The following is a 21,069-nucleotide window of genomic DNA, read 5'->3' as shown; positions in this document are numbered from 1 at the left end:
ATGATTTTGTTTTTAGAGGATTAGTGAATAGCTGAGGGCACAGTAAGACAACTCAGTGCCACTACTCCCTCTCATGGGAATCAAAGCAATGTAGGGCTGTCCTTAAAGCAGATGTAAACCCATGGATTTTATAGTTTCAAAAAAACAGTTAACATTCCCGGCATGCCAGAAATGCTGACTGTCACATTGGATGTGCTATCAAAAAACTGTCAAACCATCCAATGGCTGGTGTCATACAGGAACACATGTGCAGCATCATGGCAGTTGCAGATTAAAAAGGCGAAGATGGCAGCTTCCTTAGCTGAAAACAATAGGAAGGTTTACTTTACTTCAACTGGAGACACAGGAAGCAGAGAAGTAACAGGAAATCTCTGATTTGACAGATACTATTAACCACATCCCGCCCGCCCTATAGCAGATTGACAGCAGGATTGTGGTTGTATTATCCCGACCGGACGTCATATGACGGCGGCAGGATAATATGCGGCGATCGGTGATGCGAGGTGTCAGTCTGACTCCCTGCATCTCTGATCTCGGTAAAGAGCCTACTGATGTAGGCTCTTTACCATGTGACCAGCCGTGGCCAATCACAGCTGGTCACATAGTAAACAGGAAGAGCCGTTGATCGGCTTTCCTCAGTATGTGCCTGACAGGCATGAGTAAAGGAGCGCCAATCGGCGGCTCCCCTGACAGGGGGGGAGGTCAGTACTGGTAATCAGATCATTGATTACCAGTGCAGACCCTCGGGGGGGGGGGGTGCCACTAGAACCACCAGGGATGCCCACCCATGACCCCAGGGATGCTCACCCATGACCCCAGGGATGCCCACTATGGCCACCAGGGATGGCAATCAGAGCTCAGGGAGCCCCCATTGCCCTCCCCTTTAGTGCTGCCCGCCAGTGCCCTCCCTATCAGTGCTGCCCACCAGTGCCCATCATTACCATCTATCAGTGTCGCCCACCAGTGCCCATTATTGCCCATCAGTGCCGCCCGTCAGTGCAGATCAGTGCCGCCTATCAGTGCCCATCAGTGCCCACCAGTGCCGCCTATCAGTGCCCATTAGTGCCCATCAGTGCCACCTATCAGTGCCCATCAGTGCCACCTATCAGTGCCCATCAATGCCACCTATCAGTGCCCAGCAGTGCTGCCTATCAGTGCCCACCAATGCTGCATATCAGTGCTACCTATCAGTGCCTATCAGTGCCGCCTATCAGTGCTGCCTATCAGTGCCGCCTATCAGTGCCACCCCATCAGTGCCACCCCATCAGTGCCTGTCAGTGCAGTCTCATCAGTGCTCATCAGTGCAGGAAAAATGTATTTATTTACAAAATTGTATAACATAAGCAAAAAAACGTTTTTTCTTTTCAAACTTTTCGGCCTTTTTTTATTTGTTTAGCAAAAAGGAAAAAACCCAGAGGTGGTCAAATACCACCAAAAGAAAGCTCTATTTGTGGGGGGAAAATGACATAAATTTGGTGTAGGTACAGTGTTGCATGACCGCGCAATTGTCATTCAAATTGCAACAGCGCTAAAAGGGGAAAATTGGCCTGGGCAGGAAGGGGGTGAAAGTGCCCTGTATTGAAGTGGTTAAAACAAGTATCCCTGCCTGGTCAAGGACACACCTCTAGCCTGCTAATTGGACAGTAAAGCAACAGCAGACTTATGAGGTCACCCTTCTACTTACTCCACTTTCTCCTACTTTCAGCATGTTTATTGTCAGAACATGTGCACTGCAGCCAGGGCCACCATAATTAGAAATAATAGGGCATCATACAACCTACCTGATAAGACCCCATGCTCCCTCCCATCCATTTTTCCCTCACTGATAAGCAGTAAGATAGCACAGAGAAACTGTGGCAGTAAATCCACCTTGCATTTGCTGGGTTCTCAGTGCTACTTTTGACAACCCCATTCTGAGGATTGTCGTACAGGGCAAGCGGTAGCCATCCCATATTCCATATGCTTTGGCTTACCTTCCAAGGGAATTACTGACTGGTTAGCTTCAAACTGCAAGCTGCCTGCCTTTTACTGCAAGGACACCAAATTGGTGGTCCTGGCAACCACCTAGAGAGTAGGCATGTCTCTGTGTTGGGCACTTTAATTTTTGATAAAAATGCAGACTCCAACGAGCTTGTATGAGCTTCGCCCACACATCTGTTCCCTGTGAACAATGAGCCATGTAGAGAAAAATCATGGAGACAGGGACTACTGGAGTTTAGGCACTGACCTATTGAGCCCAGTACGTGGAGACTGCTTATACCCCCTTATCGGCAGCCATGATTGTACCACACCTTTTGTCTCAGAGTCCTGGCACTCCTGTTCTATTTAAAATTATATTTTTAAAAAAATACAATTTTAAGAGAGTATGAGAGAAAACCAGTATGAGAGAGTGAGAGCGATTAACACCAAATTTAACACACCTACTCTCCATTCACACCTGAGACCTTGTAACACTAACAAGTCACATGACACAGGGGAGGGAAAATGGCTAATTGGGCTCAATTTGGACTTTGTTACTTAGGGGTGTACTCACTTTTGTTGCCAGCAGTTTAGACATTAATGGCTGTGTGTTGAGTTATTTTGAGGGGACAGCAAATTTACTCTGTTCTACAAGCTGTACACTCACTACTTTCCATTGTAGCAGAAGTGTCATCTCTTTAGTGTTGTCACATGAAAAGATATAATAAAATATTTACAAAAATGTGAGATACTGTATATATGTATATTTGCCTTAAATTTCATTTATGCCAATTGGCCTACAATGTGGACTCATTTTGAAGTTTAATTTATGGTTTGACTTTTGTTAATTACTTGCCTTATGTTATTATTATTACCCATTCAGTGGCAGAATAATTTATTTAATGAAAGCCAAGTATCTCACTGCATATACATGTTATGCTGTTGATAGTTTTACTGCAGCATAATAGTTAAGATATTGAAAGCTGTTAGAGACTGTTATACATTTACCATACATTTATTGTTCTTATACTGAATACCCACTGCTGCACCTCAGTTTAGCCCTTTCTGTCTTGTTCTAACTAATGTTCAGCAAAGGTTTTGCTCCATGGGTCCACCGGTGCAGGTAAGCATGAACTTTAGTCCTCAGAAGTCCCTATATACAGTCAGATCTTAGAGTGCTTCTGGCAAGTACATTTGGGGGCTCACTCACACAGGCATGCATTTGATGCACTGTCAATGTATTTCTGATAGCATAAAACTGTACTCAAATTACTGTACATTGCATATTTCTCACTTATGGGTTATCAGCATACTCTATTCCTGAAGCTGAAATCCTTCCCAGCCCGTTATAAATGCTCCAACAATGCAAAACCAGTGCTCATGTTTTTGTATGCTTTTCTAATACATATGTGTGAATGAGCCTCTTGCTCGCCATATACTGAAAATATTGAAACCATTACTTTGCAAAGTCCTTAGACATATCTATGCAAAGATCAGAATGTATTACTACAATGATGGATCTTTAAGCCAGTGGAGTGCTATGCTGTATAAGGTGCCCATAGACATTAGACATTGGTTGTTTAATAGCTGTGATTCCAGCATGTTCAAATGATACAGCAGCTTAAACAACCGGAGGCAACAATGGTGTCCAGAAAAGTCTGGAAGCTTCTAAATTTTAGTACGTTTTTGTTCTCATGCTGGAACTCGTTATGTATTTAGAGTAATGTTACCGACAAAATGTTTACATTATAGGATAACTATACTTTTAAACCACATTGAAACTTTTAATATATACTGGAGTACCAACAAAATGCAAATATAACCTGTTGCCTTCAACTTTTCTGTCATTTGAGAGCTGTCATCACAAGCCCAGTCCAGTGTAAACATTCAGTTTGTCTGCTACATGCACTGTCTCTACATTAAAGTAAGGCATGTACTTTACCTGCCAGTTTAATTCAATGTCTTAACTTACTGGAACCATAAATGATAATGTCCATGCTGTAATGCAATGACAAACTACTCAATGTGGGCATTTCTGTCCATCCCTACATTGTATGGTATACAAGAGAGTCAAATGTGCAAGCAGAATGCGTGTCTAGAGGGATCCCTCATTCATTTGTTCTCTTCACTTCTGGTATGGAGAGCATGTGCTCATAACTCCCAACTGTCCCCCATTTGGAGGGACTGTCCCTCTTTTGAGACCAACCTCCCCTGTCTATTGTGTGGCTTCAAGTGTTTATACTGTGTGGTAAAGGGTGTCCTTTATCATATCAGAAAGTTGGGAGGTATGTGTGCTCCTTACGCTGTAGTTGGATATTTACAGGTGCTGCCCATTTCTAGTCATTTGTAATTTCAACTGATTACATAATTTCATTACAACAACTAAATCATTTACGGCTTTTGGCAGTGAAGGCTTTGAGAATAATTTTCCTTAAAAACACCCACCTGAAACAAAAGCCTCATTTTTTTTATAGAAAGCCTTGCAGCAAAATAATGTTTCTTGTGGATAGGACAGCAGCTAACTAGCTAAAATAACCCCCAATAACAATAATAATGTAAATAAGATTAAAAAAAAAAACGAATCTCTCCCTATGCAGTTAGTCATCTTTCCTTATTCTTTCTATACAGTCATGCAATACCTTATGGTTTAAAAAGATTCTTACCTGGTAAATCTGCACATAAATTGTCCAGGACTGCAAATCTCAATTGCATGGTTTCAGCAAACCCGAACATCGTCTGTAGTTTTTATTGTACAGGGAAGGAAAAAACAAAGGTAACATAATATATTTTAAAGATAATTGGTATCCTTGAGTTTATTATGAGAGATAGTGTGATTTAAACGTTCTGTCATCTTTAAACTGGAAGAAATAAATCATTTAGAAATAGCCATACCATGTTGTCCTTTATACTATTCAGTTTAACTACGAATGTGTCTATTCTTCGTACTGTATTACCATGCAATAATAGGAAATCTCCTGTACTATTATACCATGAATAGTTAAAATGCAGTGTTACTTACTGGCATCCTTGCCTTGCATATGGCATGCCACCCCTCTTTTTCTGTGTCCTAAAATCATAAATGTTCCCGTCGGTGCACAGTCCATGTTATGCCACTACGGAACATTATCTATGAGCTGCATATCTATGATTCAGCATGTTCCATGTCAGTACATACAGTATGTTGATTACATTTCTGTTACTACCCAATAATAAATATGTCAGCAGACAAGATACATCTAGTGTTGTAAAGCTTTGCCCTTACTTCTAAATATTAGTGCCCAACTATAACCAAAACCTTTCCCCATTTCCCTCATTTCCTGTCCTGGTGACAACATTAGAGGTCATAAAGAATTGCGAAGTCTCTTTTTAGGGATCACAGACAGCAATAAAAGCCTGTCAGCGCTTTTTAATCTTTTCCCATTCTGTCTGAAACAACAACAAAAGAAATATTCTTGCTATAATACAGCCTAGTACACAGGATTAAAAAATTGGATGAAAAATACCGCTTTCAAAGCGATTGTACGATAATCTGATCTGAAGTATAGTTTTTATCCAAAAATACAAAACAACTTTAATACAATACATTACATGACTTTCAAATTTGTATTCTGTCATAGATGAATTTTCATAACATTAGTTTCCTCTCGATTTTTGATAAGAAAACTAGCATGCAAAAAAACAAAAAAAAAAAACACAGACGATCATTCATCTGATAATCTCACAGTATGTAACAGGCTTTAGGTTTTAAAGAAAATGCTAAGTATAAAAGGGCCTGTGACATATATATATATATATATATATATATATATATATAGCAAAGCCCCACATTGTTACTCATGGATATATTCTGTTTAGGAAAATAGAGCATGATTGAGAATCAGACACTAAAAACCCTTACTTTACATAGTGTTTATGCTTCATATACATTATATTCTCCCATTTAGATAAAAGTACATTTATTTAAAGCATGGGATGTCTGCTGTCCAAACAAGCTTCTAAAAGCTACATTAATAACTAACAAGCATGTACGTTCTGTCAACAGCCATATTTTTTCTTCTCAGTGTCTTATATCTATGGGTAGTCACTTATTAAAGGATGCAATGCAGAGTTAGTAGCCTTAGTGCATATACAGTGCTTATCCACATTATTTATCCACATTCCCTATTTAGTAAATAGATTTACCTGTACCTAGTTTAGTAATTTAATCATTAGAATTCCTCTACACCTGCAGTATTTGCCACAGTTTTCTTCATAAGAGACACAGTTATAGCTAGTGGGAATGCTCAAACAGCAGAAAGTATAATAATATATATGGACAGGCTATCGACTTATTTTCTTCTGTTTCTCTAAACCTTCTTTACCTTTTATATTGTGAGTTTGATTTAAGTTTATTTTTTTATATTTGTACAGTACATAGACCTTGGTGTTTATGAACATATTGGTGTGGCTTTTCAATGAAAACAAAAATGGATGGCCTGTTATTGCAAAATACTTTCTGTCAGTTGTTGAACAGCAATCTAGATATAAATGTAAACTCTGAAAGCACAAACATGTATCTGCCGCTGGGAAAAAACAATCACCCTTGTGTATAAATAGAAATCAGCTGTGCACAGTTTTACCATTTTCTTTCTGCTGTTGGAAATAAAGCTTCATGTACACTACCATTGCATTTTTAGTGTACATTTTATCCTGGGTTTAGTATTGATTCAAGGGGCTGGGGTGGTAATTACATTCCAGGACATATTGCAATGTGTTTTTGGGCATGTCTACTTTGTGCTAGAGATAATACATAGTTATAAACAAATCCGACCATAACACATGTATAGCTATACGATGCACAAGAATATTTATGTAGTACATTTGTTTTTACAAAACTAAGGGAGTAAACAGTTCTATCTATACACGTCTGCAGCTTTATACTCTAAGTACTGTACCTATTACTCTACATTTTACCCTACTACAATTGCTCTTAGGCTTGTAAAAGTGTTTACAGGACCAAGGACACGATCAATGAAATTAAAGCAGAACTACAATGTGTCTGAGCACAACAAGTCAAAAATGCTATTTTTTCATATCAAATTTATTATTTTTAAACCCCCCCCCCCCCCCCCCCAGCAATTCTGGCCATTGTCATCTTGAATAAGGGCAGGTGATTTATGTAGTGTTTATTTCCTTGAATCCATGTGCCCTTAGTTCAAGCATGCAGGCAGGAGGGTGTGCTTAGCTGAGAAAACTCCTCCCCCTCCTCCCCTCCTGAAAACTCATGGAATTTATGACATCATTCACCTAGGCCTGGAAACCAGGAAGTAACTGAAGAAATAGAAAAAACATGTAAAAATGTTTAAAACAAGTAAATATGATGTACTTTATCATCTATTTGCCAATGCTAGCAGTATAATAAGGCTTAGAAATAGTCAATGTTGATTTAGAGAGTGAAGTTCTGATTCAATATAGTTAGTTTAGCCTTACCAAAAACTTGGAAAGGAAGTCTGCTTTGATAATATGCCTTTATTAGCTTTTGTTGGTTTAGATGTCTGAAGATCTTTATCGAACAAGTACTGCTTAGACCCCAAAAAAGGGGGTACATTTGAAAGCTTGTCCTGTAAACGTAAACGTTAGGGCAAATTAAAAAGTATCACAGACATTACTTAATTGTTCTTGTTGCAATCGAACTAATACAGCTCTAACCACCTCAAGTAGGAAGATCTTTATATAAGGGAAAAATTAAATAAGGAGACACGGGAAGGAACCATGCAAAAGAAGGTTCTTGCGAGATCCAGGTAATTTAACTAGAAGTAGACTTTATTAAATTGAATAAGGTGCATAAAACATTTTACATAATAAAAATTGGAAAACATTACCTCCACCAGACACCATGAATAAAAATTGACAACGTCGTCACAACTATTAAAAAGTCCGGACTCTAGACCATAAATATACAGCAAAGTTACTTGGTAGGCTCTCTTGTAGCCGTGCTCAGTATCCACTACCTCTGCTCAATGGCTATGGCAGATAGTAATATTAAAGGGGGAAATCTCTGGCACTACAAAGGAGATGCAGACCAAGAAGCGTGATATACATGCTATGTGTGTGATAACACAAGAACCTTCATAAAAAGAGGATAGATTCCCTATGTTAATATGGGAGCATGGTCAAAGGAATAAATCAAAGATATAGTTATGGAATAGACATAGACTGCAGAGCCTGTATAAATGTACAGAGATCACTGGTTAATGGCAGCCTTGATTGAATGAAGGGAAGTGAGTTAAGATGCCGTTCGTGGAGTCCAGGTGATGGTAGCCCAAAAAGGTAGCCCAAGAATGTTGGTATATTGTATGTCTCAATTTTAAGGAATTCAAATTATTTTTGTAAAGTAGACCAGCCTCCGTTGATAAAGAAAGAAGGCAGTTCAACTGACAAACCAACTTAGGAAAGGGATTTTAGGACAGTTTAGAGTAAGTAGTTTGATCTCTCAGTTTTCTCATCACCTCGGCAAGATAGTCTTGGTCGTTCAATAGAACAACATTGCCACCCTTATCACTTGGTTTAATAACTAGGTTAGGTGCATTTTTTAATTCAGACGGGGCTTTACGTTCTTCTTTTGACAGCTTGTCATTTTGTTTACTGGTCCAGTCAATCTTTGCTAGATCAGCCTGAACCAGTCCAAGAAACATACTAATCCATCTATTATTCTGAAGTGGAGGCATCTTTTTAGATTTAATTTTGGTTCAACCTTCCTTTTCTCTATAGGGTTATCCTGATCGTCAATCATTGGAGATTGTGAAGCTTCTTCAAATAGACTCTCAAGTTCATCTAATGCCTGTTTTTCTCTTTCTCTATGTGGGAAATCATGGGGTAAAATTACTGTCATAAGGTTTATCATAGTAAGTTCTGAACATACCCTTCCTTGGAAAGAGGATCAGGTCTTTAAAGACCTCAAACTCATCCATTGGAGAGGTGGGAGAGAAGGAACCCCCTTTTGTAATAGTTTTTAGCGTCTGTCCAGTAATGTAAAGTCAGACAGGTTAATAACTTTAAGGTCCTCTGTTTGTGTGGACTGGATTTTGAGTCAAAATTATTTCTGGCTCCTGGTTTGTCGTGTCAGTTTCCCTCTTTGTTGATCTTTTCCGTCGCTCTGAATTTTGTCTGCTGAAATACCCTTTGTCACATCGCTTTGCTGATTGTTTGGTACTGTGTTCTCTAAAAAAGTAACTGATTTAAAAGTTCTATCTTCCTCACTATCAGATGAAGAGATCCCACTGCGTCTTGAGGAGTTACGTCTGTGTCTGTCCTTTCCTGATTGTGAAATCAAAAATATGTCCCTTGCGCCAGTCTTTTAGATCTCTTTTAAATTTAGGTTGTTTAGTGGCTTTAAGAATTTTTTTTGTGTTTTTTATACTTCCTTTTTTAGTAATATATTCTGTTTATCAAATTCAAGGTCCTCTTTCAATGGGTCAAGATCTTAAACAATTTCTTCTATTTGTTTATGTAAATCCTCCAGTTGCTATTTTTCCTCCTCAATCGCTTGAGGCATGAGGCTTTCCATTTTTCAAGTAAACGCTCAGTGTGTAGATGTTCCGCTGGAACAACTTTTTCTCGGAGACCCCTAGGGATCATGCTATGTTCAACATATGACTCCAGGGAGGACATGTCCCATTTTCTAATGAGATACTTAAGGGTCAGTTTTTTTTATGATTTTTACATTTATCCTTAATCACCTCCATGGAGTCATTGGAAGGTTGATCTTTTCCTTGGAAAATGCGCCCACTACTGTTCTTTGAAGACACACAGCAGGCAAAATGCATCATTAGCAGTTCACTTGAATGGGGGTCCTGGACACTCAACCTAACCCCATGCTTATTCCCTACCATGAGATGTGAGACTGCTCTGATACCCATCTTAATTACACCGCTGGAGGCTCAAACAGGCTTTTTTAGATCGGAGTTGGCCATTAACATGCAAGTGCGAGCCTGATAGAGCACACCTGAGTAAGTTGGATGGATACCTGCCACAGCTGCCGCTAAGTGGATCTGAACAAGCTTGACTAGAGACAGGTGAACAGCGTGGACACATTGGCCTGGATACACAACTTTAACCAGCAAGAACGAGATCATTGACACAGAGCAGTGAGTACTGACTGCCCTAGATTGGAGCTCCATACCCAGAGACTGTACCTGGGTTTGACCCTGTGTCCCTCGTTCAGTTACACTTCATCTTCCACAGCCGAGATGAACCTATAAGCTATGATTTCCATCCCTCATCCATATCTATCCCCGAATCTCTACCATTTTGGACTACCATCACCTGGACTCCACAAATGGCATCTTAACTAACTTCCCTTTGTTCCATCAAGGCTGCCATCCACCAGTGACCTCTGTACACTTCTACAGGCTCCTAATGGGATACATTGCTATTACCTGTTGATAAATGCTTCATCTCAGCTACCTTACCTCATTCACAAATTAATCGTCCTCTCAAGAGTTATCTCACAGCCCCATAACCCACTGCAGGTTAACATATGGAATCTATCCTCTTTTTATGAGGGTTCTTGTGTTATCACACGCATAGCGAGTATATCACACTTCTTGGTCTGCATCTCCTTTGTAGTGCCCGAGATGTCTTCCTTTAATATTACTTTCTGCCATGGCCATTGAGCAGAGGTAGTGGATACTGAGCACAGCTACACAAGAGCCAACCAAGTAACTTTGCTATACATTTAAGGTCTAGAGTCCTGACTTTTTAATATTTGTGACAACGTTGTCAATTTTTATTCATGATGTCTAATGGAGGTAGTGTTTTTCCAATTTTTTATGTTAATTTATTCTTTTATTTAAGTCTATTTCTAGTTAAATTACCTGGATCTCACAATTATCTTCTTTTGCATGGTTCCTTCCTATGCCTCCTTATTTAATTTTTATTTGAACTCCACCAAGGTACATTGATCCACATCTCAATTGGACAAGCAAATATACTAGTTTGGTGGTTTTTCCATTGCCACCGAACCTCGTTAATCAGTTGCAGCTTGGCGCAACTAGCATATTTGCATGAATTGCTGCCATTACCCCTAAGCCGAGAGGGCACGCCTCATGCTCCTGGCACAGCTACTGTTGCTTAACGGAAAGATTTTTGGATCATGTGTCGCCGTGGCAACCAATCACAGCGGTCATGTGATGTTAAGCCACGTCCCGCCTTCCAGTGTCATAAACCTTGTAAAGGGCTGGGAGGCACCGGTGCTAAAGAATACTAATAAACTATATTCTATACATCTATCAAAGGGATAAAGTATTTATGAATAGTTATACTTTCCCATATTTCAAAGTGTACATTAAATCTGTTTACATTTACCCTTTAAATCCTGCATTATGATTAGTTTTATTTTAGTCAATGTTTTTATTAGTCTTTATTTTATGTCTGAGTTTATGTGGGCTTTTCTCCTATTTATTATGTATTTCAGACCCTGTGTCAAGAAACAAAAGGACAATACATAGTAGACATAAAGGATTTAATTTATTTACTTATTTTTAGTAGTGCCCCCTATTTATAATCATTCCGTGATCACTACTTATTGTTCAGATGTGTAAAGTTTTTGTTAAAGAGGTAAAGGACTTTATACTACAAAAGATACATCAGATATTGGGTGAAGCATTTACAATTTTTTGCACTGGGTTTTTATGATTTTTTTTTTTTTTTTAGAAAGGATACATAAGCTTTAGGTGAAACAAAAAAAATTCTCTCACTTCACTAAATAATCATATTTACATGTCTTTTAAAAATTTCCAATTTAATAGGCGTATTAATTTCTGTTCTTAAAAAATATATGTCCGCAACGATCTGTAGATATAAAAAGTATCCTAATTCCTAAATTCAGTAGTCTATAGCTCCTATCCAAAGGTTATCTTGTTCTGGTAAAATTTTACCAGAGTGAATTTTAACTAGTTACTAGCTACCAACAGTTTTAGTACAATGGATCATTTCTGCATTATCCAGAAGGCCATTCTCATTTTGGAGGGGCTTATTGTGTTATGTTTGCAAATGAATATTCTGGCCCTATGCACTCAGTTGTTCACATAGAATGAGCATTTAATTAATGAAAGACCAAATTTATCATAAATCAGTATTTTACTTTATGAGTCATTATTTTACCCTCCACCTTAATCAGCCTAATTTTCTTCTTCTTGAAAAAAACCATATGGTAATCAGCTTTTACCTACAAAATAACACTAACATCAATCACAAAACATGCCTCCAAAAATTCAGCAGATCTGTGCTTCAAAACATTTGGTAAAAAGTTAGCTTCTAAACTGAAGGAATAAATATGTGTGTATGTGCTTTGCCCCTATGAATTCATTTTTTATTGTATTATTTTACTTACTTATAATTCTACTTAATTGCTATGTATATTTCATCATGACAAATTTCTTACATGTTTTTCAGTTCAGATGAAACATCAGTGACTTCAACACCAGAAACTACCACTTTTCGAGGTATTTTATAGTGTTATAGCAGAATATACTGTATATAGTATAGTAGTATAAAGAAGAGTTGTGTTATGACATATTCTACAATATCTGTTAATGAAGGTCAAATCTGACACTGTGCTTTAGATACAAAATTATTTGCATTTACTAAGATGTACAAGAGACAAGAGCAAAACTCCTTGTTTGTAGGAATGTAGGACAGGAGGGGGTGGAGTGCCCAAACTCTTCTAGGAGCTCCAAAAACTTATCAGATAGTATCACACAGCCTCCTCTGGAGTTCAGACACCAAAAAACAGGGGGCTGAAGTGTTACTCCATTCCAGCTTTTTGACTCTAGCACAGATATTCAGGCCTCATGGTCTTTATGCACAAAGCCTGCACAGAGGTCCTGGGGCCTTTCACCAAGTACACTACCTACACAATTGTCTAGCCCTCACTACAGACACACAGCTGTTCACAGGGGACCCCCCTCCCTCTCCCTTCAGCTAAGGAGACCTCTCTCCCTTAAAAGGGAGGTGGGAAAAGGAACCTTCTAGAACAGTACCATCCTGTTAAAGAATTATAAAGCCTTTTCAACAGAGGCTAGTAAGTCATGTGATATATATTGTCTCTAGGAACTATGTTCTGAAAAAGTCTAAAAATGAGCAACAAACACTACTAACCAAACCTTTCAGAAATTTAGTGCATTCTATTCCATTGCCAAAAAAACTCAAATTATGGATATAAAGAATTACATTAGGATCGGTGTGGATGGATTTCCCCTTGCATTTAAAAAATACTGACTTACAGTTTTATCATAAGGTATATTAAATCCAAATATTTGTTGATTTTCATAATTTTGGGTTATTGAGAATGTGTGTGTTTGTTTTTATTTTGTTCTGGAAGATGCGGCCGCCAATGTACCACTATCATATGAAATATCTGTTGAAGAAATTCCACCAACTGTTTTTCTGAAAGCGGAGACTGAAGAAGTAAGTAAACATATTTGCTTAATTTTTGTTAGTATACTATAAAAAGTAAATTAGTATGATTGTGGTATATAGAAACATTCACTATTTCCCATGGATCCATCTATACATCTCAAAATTAAATTATACGTTGTGCATGGCATGGCTTCTAGTTTAATTTTCAAAGCTTAAAGTGCAGCTAAACCCCAAATCAAAATTGTTATATATTGTAGATTACCAAACATTGGATGTGGTATCTGCATTCATTTTCTTTTTTCAAACTTATATATATATATATTTTTTTTTTTATTTTCATCTGGTGATTGTCCAGTAACACACCTCCTGTCTTCTTAGGGTGGCTACATTTACTCTTCCACTGTATCTATGAAGGAACAACATAGCCACGACAGAATTGTCAGTCAGTGGAGAGGTTAATGTTAGATATACTAAGCAGATCTTGATAGACTTTACATACATGACTAACAATTTAAAGCCAAACTCCATTAACACTTATTAAGCAGTTACAGCAACAGTTTTGTTTTCCTTTTGGAATAAAGGTTTTACATAAAAGAATAAAATATTGTGTTAACCACTTAAGCCCCGGAAGATTTTACCCCCTTCCTGACCAGGGGGTATTTTGCGATTCGGCACTGCGTGACTTTAACGGACAATTGCGCGGTCGTGCGACGCTGTACCTAAACGAATTTGACGTCCTTTTTTTCCCACAAACTGAGCTTTCTTTTGGTGGTATTTGATCACCTGTGCGATTTTTTGATCATGCGCTATAAACAAAAAAAAAGAGCGTCAATTTTGCAAAAATAACAATATTTTTCACATTTTTTTATATGAAATTCCCCCCAAAAAAATGTAAAAATCAAAATTTTTTAACATTTTCGGCCAATTTGTTTTATGCTACATATGTTTGGTAAAAAAAATCGCAAAAAGCGTATTTTGATTGGTTTGCGCAAAAGTTATCGCGTTTACTAACAAAGGGAAAGATTTTTGTCATTTTTGTTGTTTTATTTTTTAACGCATAATGACGGCGATCTGCAATTTTTTTTGCGGTACTGCGACATTGCGGCGGACAGATCGGACCCTTGACCGACATTTTTGACACTTTTGGGGTTACCAGTGACATTTCTACAGTAATCAGTGCTATACATATGCACTGTTACTGTAAAATTACACTTGCAGTGAAGGGGTTAACTTTATTTGAGAGGGAGGGGCTGTGTGTGTCCCTAGGGGCGTGATTCTAACTGTGATTGGCTGTGGCTTGAGCTGTAGGAACAATGATCAACGGTCCTACATAGTAGAACCGTATGATCATTGTTTCTACACAGGGGAGAATGACAGGCAGCTTGTTTACACTAGCCGCCTGCCTTTCTCCCTCTCCCCCGACGATCGCCGAGTGACCGGCAGACATCGGGGCCGGCGGCGCGCACTCGCTCCCCAGAGCCTCACAGGCTAGTGACGTATATATACGTCACTTTGCCTGTGAGGGGCTGACCGCCGCAGTATATGTACTTGCGGCGGTCGGCAAGTGGTTAAATGGTTTTTATAAACCCTACAAATGCCACCTTTGCTGGACAGATTGGTCTGTTAAAGGGACATGAAAAACAACAGGCTTACTGGCCAGATTACCAGGTAATAATCTATGTTAGGGGGAGACTCAGAAAAACAAAGACTGCTGTGTTAATGATATGGACAGACTGTATCATATATGTCATTCTTTTTTGGCCACAGTTATACTTTAAAGTAGAAGTGAATCCGTCAATTTAACTATTTCCCAATACCGGTACATTCAAAGCGTGCAATGAATAACTTTCACAGTTGCTTATTCTCTCAACTGTCAAGTCATCCGATGGCTAACGTCATTTCTGATCACATGTTTGGCAAGATTGCAACTGCAAATCAAAGAGAGGCAAAGATGGCAGCTTCCCTGGCTGTAAAGGATAGAGTGTTTTAATTCTGCTTTAATTGAACAAGTTTAGTATGGAATCTGATTGATTACTATGCTCCAGCTTTAATAAATCCCCCCACTGTATTTTATTTTAGTTACATGTAACCTTGAGATGATAACTACATAGTATAATGCGAAGTTGCAACAGATTTACTTCTCCGTTGCAGAAATCTATAAAAGGCAGTTGTTAGCAAATACTGTATATATTACACAAAATAATCTTACAAGGCCCTTGAGTTATTTAAAACCATAACTGTGTTAGCTAGAAAACATTTATATTTACAATGGAAGTACTAGCAATACTTGTGCATACTTTAATAGTAGTAGTTAAAGTAGTAGTTAAAAGGATTCTAATTTGAGCTTATTTGGGAAGTTGGTTGGGAAACACTAATAAACAATATTTTTCGTGCTGTGTGTATCCTAATACAGACAGATTCTGTCTGTATTAGCATCCGTTTTCTTTAATGCAAAAAATTTGGAGCTTAAGTGATACGATTTATTGGCCGACTGATTCTTTTGAAGATGCACCCTTTCAAGGCCTGTTTTGTTCCTTCCTACTGAAGAAGACACCTAGTCGGTCCTAAAATTTTTAATTTTTATTACTTCAGTTAACCACTATTTATGTATTTATTATTTATTACTTCAGTTGTGCTTGGATTTACAGGATTGGGTATTTCCTGCTTTGCTGTAATGGATAAAATAAAAGACAAACTATTCTTCTCCTAATGGTTAATGTGTTCCTTTAGCAGTTGGACAATGAAATTTTCAGGATTACAGAAGAACCAAAAGGATCAGCAGACAAAATGGTTGAATTTAGTATCCTCATTCTTAATGAGCAGTACAGCCCTGAACTAAGTGACTTGTCCACAGACCAGCATAAAGAGTTCAATGAAAAGTTTGTTACTGAGGTATATATTCTATCTATCTATCTATCTATCTATCTATCTATCTATCTATCTATCTATCTATCTATCTATCTATCTATCTATCTATCTATCTATCTATCTATCTATCTATCTATCTATCTATCTATCTGTCTGTCTGTCTGTCTGTCTGTCTGTCTGTCTGTCTGTCTGTCTGTCTGTCTGTCTGTCTGTCTGTCTGTTTTCTATCCACCCATGTGTTTATCTATTAACCCAAAACAAATAAAATCTATATATTAAAGTTGATTTTGAATATTTGTTACTTAAAGATATATATTGTGATATATTAAGCAAACTGTTTATTTGCTTTTACAGATGAAAAGTGTATTTCATGCTTTACCAGGCTATAAAGGCATAAGAATACAAAAAATAAGGTATGACTTGGTCAATTTGTCAATGCTTGTATATTATAATTTTGTCAATTAAAAATATGTTTTATAACTGTATTTTTCAACTTTATATATTTATAATGTACAACTTATTTTTTTCAGCCCTTCCCTACTGGATGACAGGTATTTTGGCTGCTTTAAATTTTCTGAGTAGTTTTATAGACTAAAAAAATCCCTTTGAGTTATTGTGCTCAGAATCCACTTATATTTTGACTAGTTCACCCAGTGGTAGAAAAGTCTTGAAACAGGTGACACACCATTCTAGCATTCTAAAGTTTTAACCACTTTGCCCTTCCTTCTACCTACATATCTTTACCCCTAGTGTAAGTGTGCAAAGTCTTCATTAATGTTACCTCTAGAAGAGAAAATGTGTTTTATCATTGCCTCTAACTGCAAAGAAATGCCATGTTTATACTGCATTTTGCTATCCCTTTTATTTGTTTCTTGAAAAATAGTAGTTATTAACCACTTGACCTCAGGAAGATTTACCCCCTCCCCCCCCCTTCATGACCAGGCTAATTTTTGCGATACGGCACTGCATTACTTTAACTGACAATTGCGCGGTCATGCAAGGCCGTACCAAAATAAAATTGATGTCCTTTCTCACAAATAGAGCTTTCTCTTGGTAGTATTTGATCACCACTGTGTCTTTTACTTTTTGCGCTATAAACAAAAAAGTCCTATAATTAAAAAAAAAACAAAAAAAAACAAACAAACATATTTTTTTACTTTCTGCTAAAAAACATATCCAATAATTTAAAAAAAAAAATCAGATATCTTCATAAATTTAAGCCAATTTTGCTACATATTTTTTGTAAAATATATTGATTGGTTTGAACAAAAGTTATATCATCTACAAACTATGGTATAATTAAATTTTTATTAATTAATTAATATATTTATTTATTTTTACTAGTCATGGAGGCGATCAGTGACCTATAGCTGGACTGTGATATTGCAGCAGACAATCGTACACTAACTGATACTTTTGACACTTTGTGGGAACCAGTGACACTAATATAGTGATCAGGGATAAAAATATACTGTCATTAGTATAGTTACAGTGCTAGAAAGGGGTTAACTATCTAGGGTGATCAAAGGGTTAACTGTGTGCATAGCCAGTGTTTTTGTGTACTGTATGTGCTGCTTTTACTAAGGGAAGTTATGGATTTTATACTCTGCTTTGCAGGGAAAGAAAACCCATTACTTCCCCCCTGTTAGAATAGAGCTCTGCCTTGTTTACATAGGCAGAGCTCCGTTCTGTGTCTCTGCCTGATGATCGGCTGGTGTCGGACATCCATTGCTTGGCACCCGCAGATTGGCTTCTGCTGCAAGTAAAACCTACCTGCAATTGCAAAAAGCAGCTCTCAAGGTGCACAGCTCCCAGATGACATGTCCCAAAGCACTGAGGAGTGAATAAAGACTGCTGATGTAAATATTAACAAAACAAGACTCCAGCAGGTTGTTTGACCAAACATGCAGGATTCAGAAGGGCAATAGCAGCTGCTTTTTTTGACTAACTGGGATGTTTTTAAACTTTAGGAAACCTCTACCTAGCATTGCTGATGACTTACTAATGTTTGAAGCAGTCCTAAACTTCATGTTTAGGTTCACTTTAAAAAATATGTTTTCTTCAGTTTAATATTTTGGACTTCTGTTGTCTTATCTTTTGTCAAGAAATCTATTTATAGGTTTTGTTAATTGCAGACTTGCTATGGAAGTTCAGTATGCTGTCATTTTTGAGGGTGATTCAGATGCCATAAACCATGCTACATTGGATCTTATGAATCTACATTCCAATAAAATTGAAGACACTTCCCTTCATTATTTAGAGGATAATCCAACAGCTGTTTATACTGTCAGTAGCTTTAGGAATTTTATATTAGATGGTCTTAACAAACGGATATATACTGAAGAAAACACACTTGATTTTGATCCAGATTCTCTCCAGCTTGTCAATGGTAAGAATGTATAAATTATTTTAAAGTATTATTATTATTACCCATTTCTGTTACCATGGTATAGCATTAAGAAAACTCTCACAACAAAAGCAAACAAATATAACTCTCAAGGGAAACATATTGGCATGTACTATATAGTTTATAATAAGTGTATTAAATTATAAATGAAATAAAATTATAATGGCTTTAGAAGCAGTGCTGGTGCATAATATCATTAATAATAATCAGCAAAATTATGCAGATTTTATGAATTCATATCACAAAAAATATGTATTTACAAAAAACCGAACCCCTTTTAAAAACAGATTTCCATACATTAGCAAGCCCCTATCTAATAGTTTATCCTAATTGTCATGTTGATCTGAGACCGAATTTATTAAATTAATCAAAAAGTACTTTCTATTTCTAGAGATTCAAAAAGCCACTCTTTTTAGTCCATCTAATGATATATACAGTATACCCCAAAAAAAACAAAAAACTTTTATTAAGGTAGATTTTTAACAGAAGTATGAGTGAGCTGCATTTTTCTAGCATTCATTTTGACTTACACAGATTTAAAATAAAATTAGCTTTTCAAGGCATCAAGGCTCAAATATTTAAGCTATGTGAATAAAATATGCAAACAAAATCATAGCAACATGTAGCAAAACATGAAATGTAAGCATATCAGACAGGCATATCAGCTAATATAGCACATGATATCAAGTGATACAGCATGCTCATATTATTGTGTCCACATAGTTATCAGTTAACAACATGATTGGATCACATCTTGTAGCAATATGTAGTGCAAGTAGAAAAGAGTTTAAATTGCCTTGTAAAAAGCATCAAAGCTTGAAGTAGCAAAAGCAATATGCATAAAAAGATCAAACAAAGCTGTTGTAGCATAAAGCAAATTGTGGTATACAGTATACCCATGTTAGTCAGCTCCCCCACACATATCCTGAAATATAGTAACTGATGTCAGGTGGTGTAGCATGCACCAATATTTTCAACTCATTGGATAGTATGTACATAAAGGAGGCTGAGATCCAATATGATCACAAAAGTATTTTGTCATGATCTTGTCCAAATGTGAGGCCCAAATTACAAATATGCTTGCTACTAATACAGATAAATTGTCCTGCTTTTAGCACCATTCTGGAAACTTCAATCAAAGCTAGCATCAAGGCATCATAAGAAAAAGGCATATAACCTTATAAGAAAGGCAACATAGGGCAAATCTCTCCTTGATTAACCTTTTCTGGGCGGAAGAATTTCCCCCTCAATGACCAGGCCATGGTCGTGCGATGCTGTACCCAAATAAAATTGATGTCCTTTTTTTCCCACAAATAAAGTTTTCTTTTGCTGGTATTTGATCACCTGTGCAATTTTTATTTTTTTGCGCTATAAACAAAACAAGAAATTTAACTCTGAAAAAAAAAAAAAAATTTCACTTTCTGCTATATAACATTCTCAAAAAAAAAAAAAAAATCTAAATTTTTTAACATTTTAGGCAAATTTGTTTTCTGCTACATATTTTTGGTAAAAAAAAAATCTCAATAAGTGTATTTTGATTGGTTTGCGCAAAAGTTATCACGTCTACTAACTACGGGAAAGATTTATGTAATTTTTATTGTTTTTTTTAATTTTTACTAGTAATGGCGGTGATCTGAGATTTTTAGCAGGACTGCAACATTGCGGCGGACAGATCAGACCCCTAACTGACATTTTTGACACTTTTGGGGGGGCCAGTGATAATATGCACTGTTACTGTAATAATGACATTGGCAGGGAAGGGGTTAACATTGTGGGTAATCAAGGGGTTAAATGTGAGCCTAGGGGAGTGATTCTAACTGTGGGGGGGGGGGGGCATGGCTTGTAAAATTATCATAGAGACCCGTGATCCTATATAGAAGGATCACGGGCACTCTGTGATCATTCCAAGGAGAAGAACGGTCAGCTGTGTTTACAACAGCCAACCGTTCTTCTCTTTCAGCGGGGAGCGATTGCGGTTGTCAGACGGCAATCAGAGCCGCCTGCCCCGTGCATCGACTTCTCCGCTGCCGAGTGAGGGCGGGTACGCCGGCGGCAGCGCTCCCTCGCCCTCTAGCTGCAGGCGCGCGGCCGATGTAGGACTACGTCGGTTTGCGCAGGAGGGCCGCACTGCGGCAGTAAAAAGGCGGCGGGCGGTCAGAAAGCGGTTGAATAGATTACCTGACACAGCTGCAGATATCTAGCAAAACTAATCAATAAAGTCAAGGAAACAGTGGGGTTGATTTACTAAAGGCAAATAGCCCGTACACTTTGCCGGTGCAGTTACACTCATTTTCCCGAGACTTTAGTAATTGTGGTAAAGCTTTACTTTGTAAAGAATACCCAAACAGGAGCAAAGAAAAAAAAAACACATCATTTTTGCTTGCACTTGATTGGATGATGGAAATCAGCAGAGCTTTGCCTATGTTTAATAAGCT

At 37.5% G+C, this 21,069-nt stretch overlaps 1 protein-coding gene across 1 annotated transcript in view; it reads left to right on the top strand.

The window, feature by feature from the left end:
* IMPG2 (interphotoreceptor matrix proteoglycan 2) overlaps positions 1–21,069 on the top strand; it is a gene marked incomplete at its 5' end in the record, with an annotated part of 93,670 nt that overhangs the window by 59,916 nt on the left and 12,685 nt on the right. The window contains 6 exons of the mRNA XM_082245046.1: positions 12,394–12,443; positions 13,322–13,407; positions 16,090–16,251; positions 16,582–16,640; positions 16,758–16,778; positions 18,363–18,616. Coding sequence (XP_082101172.1) covers positions 12,394–12,443; positions 13,322–13,407; positions 16,090–16,251; positions 16,582–16,640; positions 16,758–16,778; positions 18,363–18,616 — 632 coding nt within the window. The remainder of the gene's footprint in view (positions 1–12,393; positions 12,444–13,321; positions 13,408–16,089; positions 16,252–16,581; positions 16,641–16,757; positions 16,779–18,362; positions 18,617–21,069) is intronic.

This window comes from Pelophylax lessonae (genome assembly GCF_965119305.1).
Source record: "Pelophylax lessonae genome assembly, chromosome: 2".
Classification (NCBI taxonomy): Eukaryota; Metazoa; Chordata; class Amphibia; order Anura; family Ranidae; genus Pelophylax; species Pelophylax lessonae.
This window is presented reverse-complemented; position numbering and strand designations above follow the sequence as displayed.